This window comes from Akebia trifoliata, chromosome 3 (assembly GCF_017979445.1).
Source record: "Akebia trifoliata isolate Shusen 1 chromosome 3, ASM1797944v1, whole genome shotgun sequence".
Classification (NCBI taxonomy): Eukaryota; Viridiplantae; Streptophyta; class Magnoliopsida; order Ranunculales; family Lardizabalaceae; genus Akebia; species Akebia trifoliata.
Window position 1 is genome coordinate 6,229,475 of NC_141377.1, and position 16,255 is coordinate 6,245,729.

The 16,255-nt window shown below is 33.5% G+C and overlaps 2 protein-coding genes across 2 annotated transcripts; both read left to right on the plus strand.

The window, feature by feature from the left end:
• Positions 1 to 4,303: 4,303 nt before the first annotated feature.
• Positions 4,304 to 8,915, plus strand: LOC147405763 (microtubule-associated protein RP/EB family member 1B-like). Its single transcript, XM_086433604.1, has 8 exons — positions 4,304 to 4,657; positions 5,843 to 5,911; positions 5,989 to 6,075; positions 6,812 to 6,918; positions 7,013 to 7,155; positions 7,240 to 7,316; positions 7,546 to 7,659; positions 8,020 to 8,915. Exons 1-8 carry the CDS (start codon positions 4,541 to 4,543, stop codon positions 8,134 to 8,136), a joined length of 831 nt encoding a protein of 276 aa, XP_086289730.1. The 5' UTR covers positions 4,304 to 4,540; the 3' UTR covers positions 8,137 to 8,915.
• A 2,509-nt stretch (positions 8,916 to 11,424) lies between these two features.
• LOC147405764 (mucin-like protein) lies at positions 11,425 to 15,012 on the plus strand. Its single transcript, XM_086433605.1, has 3 exons — positions 11,425 to 12,003; positions 13,156 to 13,345; positions 14,595 to 15,012. Exons 1-3 carry the CDS (start codon positions 11,453 to 11,455, stop codon positions 14,805 to 14,807), a joined length of 954 nt encoding a protein of 317 aa, XP_086289731.1. The 5' UTR covers positions 11,425 to 11,452; the 3' UTR covers positions 14,808 to 15,012.
• Positions 15,013 to 16,255: the final 1,243 nt, after the last annotated feature.

A 16,255-nucleotide genomic window follows, 5' to 3' on the forward strand; every position in this document is an offset into this window, starting at 1 on the left:
TGAAATCAAATCGAAACCAACTCATATACACCCCTATGAGTTACTAACAAATTTAGGAAATTGTGATTCATTGTACAAAATTATTGTAAAAAATTCACTAAAAAAATTAGATAACTAAGATCTGCAACATTTGCTTCTCTAAATCCACACCCTACGTACTGTCATATAATTCTTCATGGTTCGTGCAAGTGAGGTTCGCATCATTTGGTATTATAGCTTCATCATTCATTTATCATTGACATTGAAGATTATTTAACTTGCGTATGTTGAACTTACCTAATTTGCAACACCATACACACAAATAATTTGTGTACATAATATATAAAAATAATAATAAATTATGCAAAATGTTTCACTCTTATCAATCGTGTATAATGATAATTTTTCTATTATTCTTGTAATTTTTCTAATAAACAAAGGATATTGTTAGAATTACAATTTCACCATCCAAGACTAAATATTAGCCTATTTACTTGATATAGTCTACTTATTTATCGAAAGTGGACTGTCACATTAATTTTCTTGTATGTGTTATTCAACTAATACTATATACCATCTTCACTTTATAACTTAACCACACATTTTTTTGGCATCCTACTCTCATTACATTATGACGTTTTACCTAAGTTCAATCATGATGCCACCATTCCTTATAGCATAACAATTATTACCAATGATAGTTTTTTTTTTTTTTTGTCTATGATAACTTCATCTATGTATGTTGAATCCCAATTTCTTTTAAAACTTATTGTAAAATTAGTATGCCTCTTTTGCCGAATCAAATACTATCTAATTTGAGATTTTATTATGTTATCCATCTCATGACCTTTATTTTTTCATTCATCATGGTCAATTTCATCTATATCATCATTCGTGTTATATTTTATGTTTGTATTCATTTCATCATCATAGTTTTCTTCTCCTTCAATATTTTTTATAGGTTCAAATTCTTTTACAATACTGGCTAATACTTCACCTTCACATGCTTGTGAAATCCATTATGTACTATACCCATTGACTTTACATGGTCAAATTATCTCCTTTCATACTATGTTAAAATTCGTGAAGACGATAGACTTGGACAATCATTTTTAAGTAAAGTCGATAGTCATAGCTACTGCAACTATCATCATAACAACAAAAAAAGTCATCACAAAAGAGCAAATTGAGCAGTTGGAAAAGTGTCAGGAAATACGACTAATTAAGTCCGTTGGAAGAAAATGTTGACTTAAGTTGTTATGTTGTATGACATAACAAACAATATGTTATGGTTGTCATTTATCTTCCACGGTTCCACATCACAATTTGTATTACTTTTTGTTCTCATTCATCATGTTCTATCATATATATAGATATAATATATAATCACTTATATTATATTCTTTGTTTGTGTCACCTTCGTCATTGTAGATTTCTTATTTTTCAACATTTGTTTTGGGTTCAAATTCATTTGTAATACGGGCTAATACCTCACTTTCGCATGCATATGAAGTTCATTATGTACCACATCATTGACTTTCCATTGCCGAATTATCCCCAATGCCTTCCCATGTTAATATCATTGAGAGTCCACCTTCTTTGTTTCTCCGTTATTGAAACCTCTTAAGAAGCTTATAAAAATTTTCAAAAGTCAACAAGTCTTGAGGTTTCTGCAAAAAATATCACTTTTCGTATACCATTGAAAAATGTAACAAATATGATAAAATTATAAAATAAAAAATATTGATATATTCTTTTAATTTGGAAATAAAATTTGTAAAGTAGTAAAAAATTCGTAATTAGATAGAAAAACTTGATTTCAATTTCAAGAATAAACCGGACAAAACCCCATTCAAAAAAATCTAAATGATTATGATAAAACTCTAATAGAACTATATGTACGAGGTTTGATAAGCTTAGCTCTTTTGAAATCTTTGATTTCGCGTTACGGAACTCTTTTGAAATTTTGGATAGAAATTTGGTGATTTTTTAAAGTGATTGACGTTTCAAACCATGTAATGCAATTTTTTGAAATATTTTTCTTTTCCCCTTTTTGATTCCGAGTTTTGAACTTCTTTTTATTTTTTTGTATTTTTTTTTATATTTCTGTATTTTGATATTTTGATATTATATTATATATATATATATATATATATATTATATATATATATTATATATATATATATATATATATATAATTTTATTTATTTATTTTATTATTATTTTTTTCTTTGGGTCCGTATTGCATTCACGGATTGCTTTTATTGGTCTGTACATGAAAATCAAACTGTTTTTATTTTCTATTGGTTCGTTCATAATGATCGGACCAATACGTTTACTTATTTTGATTTGAACGGATTTCTCACGTGCTTATCCTTTTCACTTTTCCCTCTCCCTCTCCCTCTTTGCTTCTTCCTTTCCTTTTGCATTGGGTTTTGCAATCAAGATGATTTATGGTTGGTTTGATTGGGGTTTTGGCTATTGCAGCTGGGTGTTTTATAGTGTGTGAGCTCGTGATCGTTGGAGATTTTTGACGATATAGTTTGGTCGAGGTACGTGTTTGTTGGGTTGTCTTCACGAGGTAGGTCATTTTCTCCTTCTCTTTTTTCCATTTGGTTTCCTTGTGTTCGAAGCTCTCTTCGTTGAATGATCATGCATGTAGAGTTGATTTAGCCTTCGTCATTATTATTTCGTTTTATTTTTATTTTGTTGTTTGTTGGTAAATGCTTTTATTTTTTAGTTTAATCTTGATTGGGCTTCACTGTGTTGAGGTCGATTTGATTTGCGTATGATTGATTTGCATAGGATTATTTTTTGTGGTTGATTGATTTGGCGTAGGCTTAGTTTTTGTGGTTGATCGATTTGGCGTATGATCAATTTTTTTGTGGTTGATTGTTTTGCGTAGTTCTTGCATGTGTTTAGGGTATTTTGGTTATGTTTTCATTTGTCATGGCATGGAGAATGGATGGTATGCTTTGTAGCTTGGTTCATCGTTTAATTTTTTTATTTTGATAATGTTTGTTTCACATTGCCTTATGCCATATTTGTTTGAATACACTCGCACATGATGTTTGATTTAGTTTGAGCTATCATTTTGTTATGTTGGGACTCATCAGATATATCGTGTTTGATTTGTTTATTTGGCAATTTTCCGATTTCAAGGGGCAATTTTTTGGAAAGGGTTTATGTTGGCATGGTTTTGGCCGGGATTATTTGGAGGTTTTGGTAAAATTGTTTGTTTTATTGATTTATCTGTAGTGAATCCTAGTGTTTGTTTTAATTGAATGTTGAACGTTTGAGTGCTATAGATGAGCTTGGGATGGATTAGGTGGTTTAAGTGGGTTTGTTGTTTTGTCGATTTATCTAGGGTGCGACGAATCCTATTTTTTGAAAATAAGTACTAAAATGTCCCTTATAAAAATTATGGACTCTTTAGTATTCAATTTATCAAATATTAGTCTAAAAAGGATTTTTTAAGTTTAAATAAACATGTTTATTCAAGAATATTTGAGCTATTATTATATTTTATAATGGCATGCCCCTTAACTATGATCATCTCTTATAGAACAATTAAAAAAACTTGTTTATCTTACCAAAATTAGTAATCTTTAAATCACATAGATGGTGATGACTACACCAATGATGATGATGGAGACGAGTATGATCGTCATCAAACTGATTTGGTCTATGTATATTAGATTTATTAAAATATATAATTTTTTAAATAATTAAAACATAATTTTAAAACTTGACTTGAATATTCATCGAATTGATTCTACTAAAAAACTAGTATTTCAATACAAACGAGTCAAATAAAATTATATTGAATTTAATTTTTAATAAATAAAATATTTATTTTTTATTTTTTACAGAAATATTAATAATAAAAAATATTTATTCCACGTGGACATCCAAAGTAGCATCATTACTCAAAATTATACAGATTATTCCCTCAACAACACAATAGAACAATCGTTCTCGTCCGGCTTGAAATTATAATTAGTTGTGATAATCGGACTCCCCCACGCTGACGTGGCATGTTCTAGAACCATACATATTATGCCTCGGGATACAAAGTGGCATAAAATCTATGGAGATGTGTAAAAGTGTATCACAAGGCATAAAATCTATTGTTCTAGCATATGCCACATCAGGAGAGTATTTTGAGTATGCCACGTGGGGGGGGTCCGGAAATCAATTCTCAATTATAATATCCTAAAATACTAATTAAAAAAATTAATTAAATAATAGTTAAGAAATAAAAAAATATTTAAATATAGTGTTCCCCCTCGTGCCAATATTCAAAGTAATATTCTCCCTCTCTCTCTCTCTCTCTCTCTCTCTCTCAACCTTTCAAGTTTTATCGCTTTCGGTACTTTACTTCTTTCTTCAAATCTCCACCGTTCCTTCGATTTCTCTACATTTCCTCTACAAATCTTCTCATTAACTTCTCAAAACAATCGAACCCCTAAAATCTTGCATCAATCGCTCCTAATTTTGTTTTCAAAATCAAATCTTTTTGGGTTTGCATGCGCAGAAAGCCTGAAAATTTGTAGAAGAAATGGCGATGGTAGCTGCAAATATAGGGATGATGGATGGTGCTTATTTCGTTGGGAGGTCTGAAATTCTGTCTTGGATTAATGCCACTCTTCAGCTCAATCTCTCTAGGGTTGAGGAGGTATTATGTTTTCTTGTTTGATTGATTGTTTCTTTTCTGATAAATGTTAGGGTTTGGGTTTTTTAGTTTCATTTTTTTGTTGATTTTGTTATATTTAAGGCAGATTATAACAGATTTACGTGATCTTGACTGAATGAATTTGTTCATGTTTGATTATTTTGACAATTCTACGAATTAATTTAGTTCATCCATTATTTTTTTATTCGGGGTTCAAGAATTGTTTTTTTTATTCTTTTTTTGGTTTGTCAATGCATCTGTGAGTGAACGCATATATGGGTGTTTTCAGGGATTTGTGGCTTATTTATTAAATCTTTGGAGTTTGTTTTCATATTTCTTTGTGGGAATTTGATTTCAAGAAATCAGCCTTTTTATTTTTATTTGTGTGGGAATTAGTGTTTCAAGGGATTCATGGCTTGGACCCATAGATCAATTGGTTGATATCTTGCAATGCAACTTTGAGGTTGTGGGTTCTATTCCAGCTTTACCCATCCAAAAAATGGGGTTTATGGTCATTTGTGTGTGTGTGTGTGTGTGTGTTGCATTGCCACATTAGGATTGCATTGCCAATTTGGGAAAAAGGAGTCGTCTTGCATCAGTGTAAAATGGTGTCAATTTAGTTACATGTAATTGAACTCGCGGTTGGTAACTTGTTTGTCATCTTTTAATGGGTAAGGTAAGAATTTTTTCGAGAGCAAAATGGGTAAGGTAAGAATTACGTGACTACCACGAGTTCATAGTTCGAACTTGGATAAACCATTAAGCGCAAATTTTTAATTTTGTCCTAGTAACCCATAATGATTTTATACAATTTTCAGATAATTGCTTACCTCGTTTAACTTAAGCATTTTGTTTCATATCAGTGTATCACTAAACTGAGGGAAATGAATTCTTGGTGGATTTAGGTGGTGATATGCTGGTTAATCAAATTTGCTTTTAATGAAAATTTTGGTCTCTCTCTCTCTCGCTCTCGCTCGCTCGAGTGTGAGACTAGAAAATTTTGACACTTTTAGGTTTTGTATACAACTGTGCAATATCAGAATTTACAAGATTCAGATAGCTTGCATGGTCGTTATAAGTATGAAGGTGTAGGCTTGAGATAAGTTTTCATTTTTTTTTTTTCCTTTTGAAACTTAATACTTTCTTAATCCCTTTTTTCCCCAATTTTGTTGAAAATATTGTCACTAGGCTGCATCAGGCGCTGTTCAGTGTCAAATGATGGACATGACTCATCCAGGAGTCGTCCCAATGCATAAGGTATTAATCCTCTTAGGCTTTTGTATACTTCTTTCTATTTACACTTTTGATAACTTTGCCCCCTGGGTTCATTATAGGTGAATTTTGAAGCGAAGACAGAATACGACATGATTCAAAATTACAAGGTTCTTCAAGAAGTCTTTAACAAGTTAAAAATAGAGAAGGTAGTGCTGTCTTTTGCTTGTAGTGTAAAGTCTTCGTGTATTACTTTGCATGATTTCACGCTGTCTTTCTTTTTAAGCCCGTGGATATCTTACAGGCATTAATTGGGACACACTATGTGAAAAGTACCAATTAGGAAGATCTCTTATTACAAATTTTTTTTTACTGATTTGTTGCTTGTAATATTTGATCTATAGATTTTTTTTTTTTTTTTTCCATTTTGGAAGATTAACAACTGTTACTGACTGTCCAAAAGTTTGTGATAGGTCGGATCAATTGGCTGTTAAATTGGGTCAATGTTAAGACTGAGATCTCCTGGACATGGAACATCCAAATGTAATGTGCCCCACGAGTATGGGTGTTCCATTTATTGATTTTTCTTATGGGCCGTGTTCACCCTCTCAAATAGATTGAGGTCTACATGCGTGTTGTTGATAAAAAAAAGGTTTAAATGCATGCAAATTGAGCTACTCAATTCCATGATTGTTTTATGTCAACTGAGTAGTCTTCCCGTTATGTGAGGGGATGGTGTAGCCATATTCTCGTACACATCCCATCAATACTAGCCAAGGCATTAGTCCAAATAGCGGTTCTGATAATATTTCCATCAATAACAGCTTATAAATTAGTTTAAAACTGAGTTAGTATTGCCGTTTGGCCACCATTTTTATTATACATAATTTGAATATTGATTTGGATATCTGTTTCTTGATTAATTATTTTTTGGAGCTGTGACAGCATATTGAAGTCAACAGGCTTGTAAAAGGACGACCTTTGGACAATTTGGAGTTCTTACAATGGCTTAAACGCTATTGTGATTCTGTAAATGGTGGCATTATGAATGAGTATGCAACTTTTATTATTATTATTATTATTATTATTATTATTTCCAGTACTCTAATCGCCTCGGTGTGTTTTTCTTGTTTTCCTTTCTTCTAGAAATTATAACCCGGTGGAGCGAAGATGCAAGGGTGGCAAGGAACGGAATTCCAAGGGATCTAACAAAGTCACTAAATCACTTCAAACGAATAATTTACCTAACCACAGCTTGGATGCTGCAACAGGACTTAGTAAAACTTCTGGTAAGCTTTTGTCATTATATAACCTCTAGATTCCATGTTGGTGACTTTCTTTTTGTAACCTTATTTTGAATTCTTTTAATATAGGGCCCAAACAAGGAAAAACATGTGAAGTTTCAAGCATGGATAACTCTTCTAGTGAGATTCAGGCATTGTCAGAGCAGGTACACAAGTTATTGATAGACCTCAGTGATTTTGTCATCCAAATTCAATCTGTCCTGAGAATTTACCATTTGATCCTTATACCTGGCTTTAATCTCCCTGATGTTTATGTGTGTGGGTTTTAATACACATGATAGGTTTATTAAGCATTAAAATTTGCTCTGATGCTATCTTTGTCTCTATTGTTACCCTGAAATTCTAAATGATTGATTTTTTATGCTTTTTGTGCAGGTTCTAGATCTCAAGCTTTCTGTAGACAATTTGGAGAAAGAAAGAGATTTCTACTTTGCAAAGTTACGCGATATCGAAATCCTTTGTCAAACTCCTGAGTTGGAGCATCTCCCTGTAAGAATTTCTTAGTGCGGACATTTCTGAATATATTTTTACTATTTTCAGAGAAATGCTTGTTTATGCTTTAAACTAATAATTACACTTTTGTTGTAAATGAGACCATTTAGTAGGTAAATGTTAAGTATAAATGAGACTGCACTAACCTAAGCTTGGTAATCCCATAAACAAATATACTATGTATGTCTGTGCAAGTGCTTATGCCCCACCCCCATATGTCATCTTTGTCAAAAATATCTCAACCACTTTGATAAACTTGCAATTTTTATTGTTTTGAGTTTTAAAATGTAAGAAATTTAAATTTCAGAAGAAACAATAATGTTGTATCTTACTGCACCTGTTAAACTTTCAATAAAGGTGGCAGCAGCAATTAAGAAGATCTTGTACGCAGCCGATGCAAAGGAATCAGCTCTTGCAGAAGCTCAAGAACACATAAGCAGATCTAGCATGAGTACTGGTGGTGCAAGCGAATGAATGACAACTAATAAAGCAACAAACCTTTTGCCTAACAAGGTAAGGTAGGACTCAGTAGACCTTGCTTAACCAATGAGAGTTGTATAATTCAAACAGGCAATTATTGTTGGATATAATTCAATGTCACCTTTTATGGATTGGTAGAAATAAAGTAGTTTACTTGAACAACATCAAATTATCAAATTCATACTGAAAAATGCGGCCCAGTGAAGCATGTCGACCACGAATGAGGCTTGGAATGTATGCATACAAGTTCCAATATTACCATGGAACCACATGAAAGTAAAAGGCTGAGGCATCCTTTACCAGTATACATCTTAGTTGAAAGAAAAAAATAAGGTTCATTCTAGATAAGACAGAGAGAAAGGTCAAGCTACTGTAGTTTGGTTAGCTTGTTAAAATTGATTAGGTTAAATGATTTGAGCCATCGATGGATGAATTATTTTCTACATCATCATCTCCATTCATGTTCCCTTCTCCTTTTAATTGACTAAGATGGTGCCAGATAAGTTTTGCAGGAAAAAATGCTACAAATAGGACCTTCAAGGCTTGTTTTGAGATGTAGAAATTGAGATAAAGAATTTGAGTTCTGGTTGGATTTTACCCCTTATTGAATCTTGTTTTGTGTAGAATTTTTTTTGAAGTTTTTCCCTTTTGGAAAGAATTGAGTTCAGATTTATTGTATCCCTGATGGGTTGATCTGATCCTTGATCACGTTAGGGTGATAGGCTCTAACATTTTTGGGTGGAATCTTTCCCCAAATCTATCCTTGTTACATCTTTTGATTTCCTTTCTTTTATTTTGTAGTAGTTCTTCGAATCTTTATCTTGTAATTGATGTTTGTTTATCAATAGAATTTATGTTTCTATTTGAGTATTTAATCTACCCTATAACAAGTTTTGTCAAGCTTTGACGTGGAAGCTGGAAGTACCATCCAAACGGTGGAAATGTTCTTGCTAGAGCTAGATAGTCGTGTTGGAGCTAATAATCCAAACAAGTGGAGGGGTTTATATCTTATAATGAGAGAAGAGTGCGTATTGTTGACGCAAAAACACGTTAGTTAAATTATAAAATTACAAAAATCATCTTCGCAACAACTCATTACCAAATTAAACTAAATATTTGCAAATTTCTAAAAGAAAAAAAATAAAAATTAATGATGATTTAGACATGACCCTCATGTTTTGATGAATATTTGACATCCATTTGTGCTTTCAAATTGATGGCATGCTCCTCGTGAACCCGATATCCTTTGTAATACTTTCATACAATTGCATAAATTCCCTCTTCTTCAAACTTTAGCCAAAAACCCTTAATGATATTCTCTAGAAACCAGTCATCTTTAACTTTGTCTTTAAGCCCTTTTAGAAAAATGTAATGGTTTTCAGATGCCCCTTTTGACACGCCTCAATCACAGAACCGTAGAACATTTGTCTCAAGATATGTATAATCATATATATTTTTTTACGTCTCCCAAGGCAAATGATCTATGGTTATGTGATAGTGATGTGTGTCAAAGGGGCGTCATATTATCACGACTTTTTAGAAAACCTTTGATCTTTCTACCTTAAAATCTATCTTCAAGGGTGGATGAGATTGATGTTGGGGTTGGGATTTGAGGGGAGAGGATAAAAATCCTATCTTGATCTTGAGGTGTAATGGTTGGAGGAGAGACTCCAAAGGCTGAAAACCAATGTGAAAAACTATCTTGCGCTTGAGGTGTGACGGTTGGAGGAGAGACTCCAAAGGCTGAAAACCAATGTGAAAAATTAAAAAATGTACCCAATATAGGTGAAAAAGAATAATGATGAAAGTGACCTCAAGATTGTGTTTCATATCACACATCCGGAGTGGAAAGTGAGCAAGAACCTTAGATGCCTTTTGACTTGTATCTCGATGAAAATCATTGGTTCCTACACACTTTCACCACAGGATGTGCGATATGAGGTACAATCCATGTGAGAGAAAGAGAGAGAACTTTGTTTGTTTGCTTGTATTCTTTCTGTAGGCAGGTTCAAATGTTAATCGAACGATGCAAAAATCAAGTGGCGATGCATACATTCCAAGCTTCGATTTCATGGCTCTAGATCCATTAGATCAAGAGAGGAGAGAGATTGTGCGTGTGTGTGTGAGTGAGAGAGAGAGAGGGATGCACACCTTTTGGGGAGGATGATGCAGATTAAATGCTTTGGAGTGTTTTTTTTTTTAAGTTCAATTATTTTGTTAACAAAGAGGACAACAGGAACCCCTACAAGTTTCTTTTATATATTATAAACACGAGTGATCCGATCCGATATATTTCGGATTGGGTTGGGGTTGAATTGAATCCAATCTGAAAAGTCATCGGATCCCTATTTTCAATTTTTTCAGATCGGATCGAATATTGGATCATTGCCAGTCCTATCTTGATCTTCTACTAATAATCCGTATAAGACTGAGGTCAAAGGGGCATGCAAAGGTGTAGTGATATCTAAAATATTTACCAAAACGCGAGAAGATGAATATTGTTAGTGCAAAATCACAATAATTAATTTCTTTGTATCCTGTCAAGAGTCTTGCTAGGGTGACATTGGATTTATTGCGGTATTTTCATTTCTGACGCGGAGGTGTGAACATAATCGTAGATGTTGTTTCCTTGCGATGCAGGTAAATAAATCTACGGTTATGTGCACACCTCCACATTAGAAATGTAAACACGGTAAATCTAATGTCATTCCAGCATTATTAGTGTTCAGTTAATGGATTGGATAAGAACCAAAATCTGATTTGTTTTAATAACTTTGGGTCTAGATCAAGGATCTGGATTTTAATAAAAATTCGATTCAATAGGTTATTGAATCAATGGTGGCCTGATTTGATAAAACTTAAGAAAGCATATAAATTAAATTATATGTGAAGTTTATTAAGATTTTGTATATCTTATTGTGTTTGATCCGATCCGAATCTAACCCAATTGTTATTGGAGTGGATTTTTGATAAAAACCACAACCTGATCCGAGAAGAGTGTGATCTGATGCTTATAGAATTGGCACCATGTCCAAATCCAATCCATATTGAACCGAAATGGGACTAATGACTGATCCAATGTCAGCTTTAGTTAACAATACTTACCCTTAATTTACATTTTTTTTTAAAATATTAATTTATTAATAATTTAAGAAAGTGGGGGTGCATTAAGTAAAAGTTGGAGTGCCAATAGCAGATTTAATAAATTTGGCCGAGTCGAATCGGATATCCGGTTTGAACCATGATGTTTTAAGTTCTGCAAATGTGAAAGAAAGTAGAGAGAGGAGAGAGAGAGAGAGAGAGAGCGAGAATGCAGAACTTCAAACGCCTCACAGTCGCAGCAACTCTTCATTTCCACAATTTCTCCTCCACAATTCCAAAATCCCTTTTCAGTCCAAAAAGCCATTACAGAATCAAATCTTTCTCTTCTAAAAACAATGGTGAAGACGAGTGGAATAACGCATGGGAATCAGCATGGCTTCCCGAAGATCTCTCTGCGAAGAACAGAGCACCATGGGAGGAGGACGTCAACTTCCCGTCCTCCTCAGGGACTACCACTGTAGTCCTCCCATCAGATGTGGATCCCGAGACGAAGGCCTTCGTAGAGGAGATGAGTGACAATTGGAACGAGAGACGAAGAAGAACTCCTAATAAGATTCAACAACAACAACAACAACAACAACAACAGAAGCAGAAACAAGGGGAGATTTATAGTGTGGAGAACATGAAGAACGATTATAGATTTAAAAAGCAGAGAATACATGCTGGGTTGTGGATGAAAGAGATCGAGAAGGAAGAAGAGGCCAAATTGGGTGGTGGAGGTGGAGATGATATTGAGAGATTGCTTGATAGTTGTTCTGAGTATGTTTTCTTTTACGAATCGCTTTATATGGGTTATTTTTAATTTCTAGTTTTAGGGTTTTTCTAGGGGTTTAATTTGTGGTTTTATTTGAGGGGTTTAGGGCTTTTCAAGAGATTTTTTTTCCTTGTTTTTGGGTCTTTAGTTCTTAGTGTTTGAATTTGAAACTGAACTACTTGGTTATCTGATCATATTTCTTGAAGAATAACTATTTTTCTTTTTTATGGAAAAAAAAAAAAAAAAAACTAACTCAAGGGTTTTTAGGGTTCTAATTTTTTTAATAACATTTCTAGGGTTCTAATTAGTGGCTTTGCTGGAGGGTGTAGGGTTTTAGATACTTCTCAATCGATGCTGAGAGATTGCTTGATAGTATTCTGATTATGTTTTCCTTTTTACGAATCTCTTTATATGGGTAATTTTTATTTTCCAATTTTTGGGTTGGTTTTATTTGAGGGGTTTGGGGTTTTAGGTTCTTTTCAAGCAATACCTTTGTGTTTTTTTCAGCTCGTTTTTGGGTCTTTACTCTTTAGTTTTTTGAAAATTGAGTTACTTGGGTATCTAATCTAATGATATTTTTTTAAGAATAACTTCAATTTTTTGTTTGTTGTAAAAATGTAAGAAAAAAAGAACCACCTCGGGGTTAGTGGTTTTCTTTGTGGGGTTTAGGGTTTTTGGTGCTTTTCAATCAATATTTCTTTTTCTTTTTTTCTCGTTTTGGGGTCTTTAGTTCTTTAGCGTTTGAAATTTAGTTACTTGCTTATCCGATCATATTTCTTGAATAATAACTTGAAATTTTTGTTTTTTGGTGAAAAAAAATAATAATAATAACTCGAGGGTTTCTAGTGTTCTAGTTAGTGGCTTTTGCTCGAGGGGTTTAGGGTTTTTGGTGCATTTCAATCAATATTTCCCCCCCCCCCCCCCCCCCTCAATTTATTCATTTAAAGTAAAATAAAATGTACCAATTTATTTATGCTAATTCATTTCTACCCTAAAATTTAGTAGTTTGAACTTTCAAGCCATGAAGAGTATGGCATAATGTGAATTGTTCTCAAATTATCCAAGTTGTTAAATCTTCACAGTCTAATAGTTCAATTTAATGTTGGCATCATTTACGAATTTCTTATTGAGATTGCTAACTTTACCTCTTCATGCAGGATTTTTGATTCCACTAACAGTGATCTGAACGAGTCTAAAGTCCCAGCAACCTCAGAGTTCAAAACCAAGCCGGACGGTTGGGAAACAACAGCCAAAGCGCAAGATGGGAATATTTGGGAGATATCGCAGAGGGAGGAAGACATCCTTCTCCAAGAGTTTGAGCGTAGAATTGCATTCAGCAAATTCCAGGTACGTCAACATTATCACACAATTTCTTATCCTGGATTACTAATGAATGGGACTTGTTTTCGTGTCCACAAAATATTGTCTGACGCTCCATATCCAGAAAAAAAAAACCAAGAAAAAGAGAGCCTAAGAGCAACAATGAACCAGAGAACTAGGTAAGAATGCTAGGTTGTGTTTGGTGGGAGGGATTGGAGACCATAGAATGGATCTAAATCATTGCTCACCTTCCTATAAAAGTGCTTCTAAGTTCTCAGGTAAACAAATTGAGTCAAGTAATGGAAGTCAACTTGAAAATGATATAAAATAAATAGAAAAAGAGAAGGCAAATTAGCACTACTAAGGAATTAATTGATCCATTCTATTTGGCTCATTAACACAAGTGATATTGATGTAGGTGGGATTGTAACTTGGGAGTCTTTAAGACAGAAATATAATTGGTTATCTAAGGATGCTAGGTTGTGTTTGGTGGGAGGAATTGGAGACCATAGAATGTTTTTCATTCAATGGATCTAAATCATTGCTTACCTTCCTATAAAAGTGCTTCTAAGTTTTCAGGTAAACAAATTGAGTCTAAGTAATGGAAGTTGACTTGAAAATGATATAAAATAAATAGAAAAAGAGAAGCCAAATTATCGCTACTAAGGAATTAATTGATCCATTCTATTTAGCTGATTAACACAAGTGATATTGATGTAGGTGGGATTGTAACTTGGGAGTCTTTACGACAGAAATATAATTGGTTATCTAAGGATGGTTAGTGATTCTTAATGAGTTTGACTTCGATGGTAAAGTTATAGGGTGTTCTAGGGTGAGTTTATATGTATTCTAAATGGCGTTTAAATTTGAATGAGTTTAGTAGTCGCAAAATAAGGAGCTCATTCAAACTTGGGTGTCAGAATGGTTTTTCAAGCGATGTTCCAAAACGTAGACTATAGACCAGTAAGCAAACAGTGAAGTGGCCAGGCCAGGTCAACTGTTATTCATCTGCCCAGTCAACAAGGCATGACTGCAACCTCAAATTATATATATATATATATATATATATATAATTTGGTGTGTGTTTAAATTAAATAGACTGGGTTGGATGTTTTGCATGACGCACAAGTTTTATGTTGGTCATAAACACAGAAGTCTTCACATCTAATGAAAGCTGACTTTAGGACCACCACTATTGATCAATGTCATTATTCGCTTTGTTGTCGCTTTCCCAGTGTTATAATTGTTTTACAAGATTTTGGGGGTGGTTTTGCAGATCGCGAGCTTTATCAAGTCTCACATATTTAGCCGAAGAAGACCCATTGACGGGTGGAAATACATGATAGAAGTGTTGGGACCAAATGCAAAGAAGGGCAAGGGTAGTGTTTCAAGGTTACCCAATCTATCTGATGCATCAACCCAACCTTTCAGGGAGGAAAAGACACCCATCGGCCGCGGCGGCAGTCTCACCTCTTTCAAAGGGAGGTAATTGGATCTCAAGAAGTACACTTTTAATCAAACACATACATCTATCATTGTGACCCTAGTGCTTACAATTCATAGAAAAGTAACTCTGTTCTGTATGTGTGTCATCTCAAACCATATATTCAATACCCCAAAAACTATTGAACTTTAATCTAAAACTTCTTCTCGTGATTGTGTATATCCGAGATGAGCAGTATTTGTTGGTTAAATGTTTGATGTTGGTTAAAAAATAGAACAGAAAAGTCTTTTTCCAAATATTTGGGGTCTGATTTAACGAGAGGCGCAATAGTAAATACCAATACTAAATACATAAGACCTTGTAGTTTGTTTGAAATGCGTTTCAAGTTTCAACCAAGAAGACACAGTCAAGGGGTTTGATAAGATCTTATGCCTATAGGGTTGGATGACAACCGATCTTTTCCTATGAGATCCTAACTGGATCCCAAATCTCTGATGCAGACTCTTTTAAGTTATTGGATTGGTATGAATGTCATTCCCAACATCTCCACAAGTCGGGGTTGAATATTTCGGCAAGAGAAAGCTTTGGAAAAAGTTGGCAAAAGTCTCTAAAAATAATTTTGTATTTCATATACGAAGTGATAAAATGCCTCTTTCACAAAGCTGAAATTAAAAATCACATGATTTTTTTTTTATCAATAAAAACACTGCAATTAATTGTGTTCTTTGAAAAATAAAAATATTAGAACTTTTGAAATTGTATTTAATCACAATTTTTTTTCTTAAACTCTAGAGGGTTTTGTCGTTATGGTGGGTGAGGTGCATGACGAGAGTTCCCTCCCTCACCATTGACCCAAAAATTATTGCTAATCGAATGGATTTTGGTTCAATTTAAGGGATTCCAAAGGATCATACATTAATGACGAGAACTTGAAGATTTCCCTATTGGTAATTTCCCCCAAGGAAACTAATCTTAAGAACTTGTATCAATCCCTATAAGGATTCGTTGATCTAACCTTTTTACCCCCCCCCCCCCCCCCCTTTACCCTAAAAAAGTAATTGAATAATGTTGAAGTGACCTCAAGTTAGAATCTTATATCACACTTCATGATGTTAAAGTGGATAGGAATCATAAATGTTTTTGTAGTAGAATTTTTCTACTACAAAAACATTTATGATTCCTATCCACTTTAACATCATGAAGTGAGATATGAGGTTCGCTTGAGGTCACAACTCAAATGATTATTTTATGTTTTTATTTTTTTCGAAGATTAAAGGGGGATTAAGAAAAAAAAGAATTACAATCTATGCTTGAGGTCACAACTCAAATTATTATTTTATGTTTTTATTTTTTTCGAAAATTAAAGGGGGATTAAGAAAAAAAAGAACTATAATCTATGCCCAGACACATCCTTACAAATAATGTTCATAAAACGACTTGGGAGACCCCTGTGCTCGAAGAGAATTCTTCCCACAGAAGGGAGAACAAAGCTA

Coding starts and splice junctions, on each gene's coding strand:
- LOC147405763 (XM_086433604.1), top strand. CDS start 4,541: ATGGCGATGGTAGCTGCAAATATAGGGATGATGGATGGTGCTTATTTC. Junction 5,912..5,988: donor GAGTCGTCCCAATGCATAAG/GTATTAATCCTC, acceptor GGTTCATTATAG/GTGAATTTTGAAGCGAAGAC. Junction 7,156..7,239: donor AGGACTTAGTAAAACTTCTG/GTAAGCTTTTGT, acceptor CTTTTAATATAG/GGCCCAAACAAGGAAAAACA.
- LOC147405764 (XM_086433605.1), top strand. CDS start 11,453: ATGCAGAACTTCAAACGCCTCACAGTCGCAGCAACTCTTCATTTCCAC. Junction 12,004..13,155: donor TTGCTTGATAGTTGTTCTGA/GTATGTTTTCTT, acceptor CTCTTCATGCAG/GATTTTTGATTCCACTAACA. Junction 13,346..14,594: donor TTGCATTCAGCAAATTCCAG/GTACGTCAACAT, acceptor GTGGTTTTGCAG/ATCGCGAGCTTTATCAAGTC.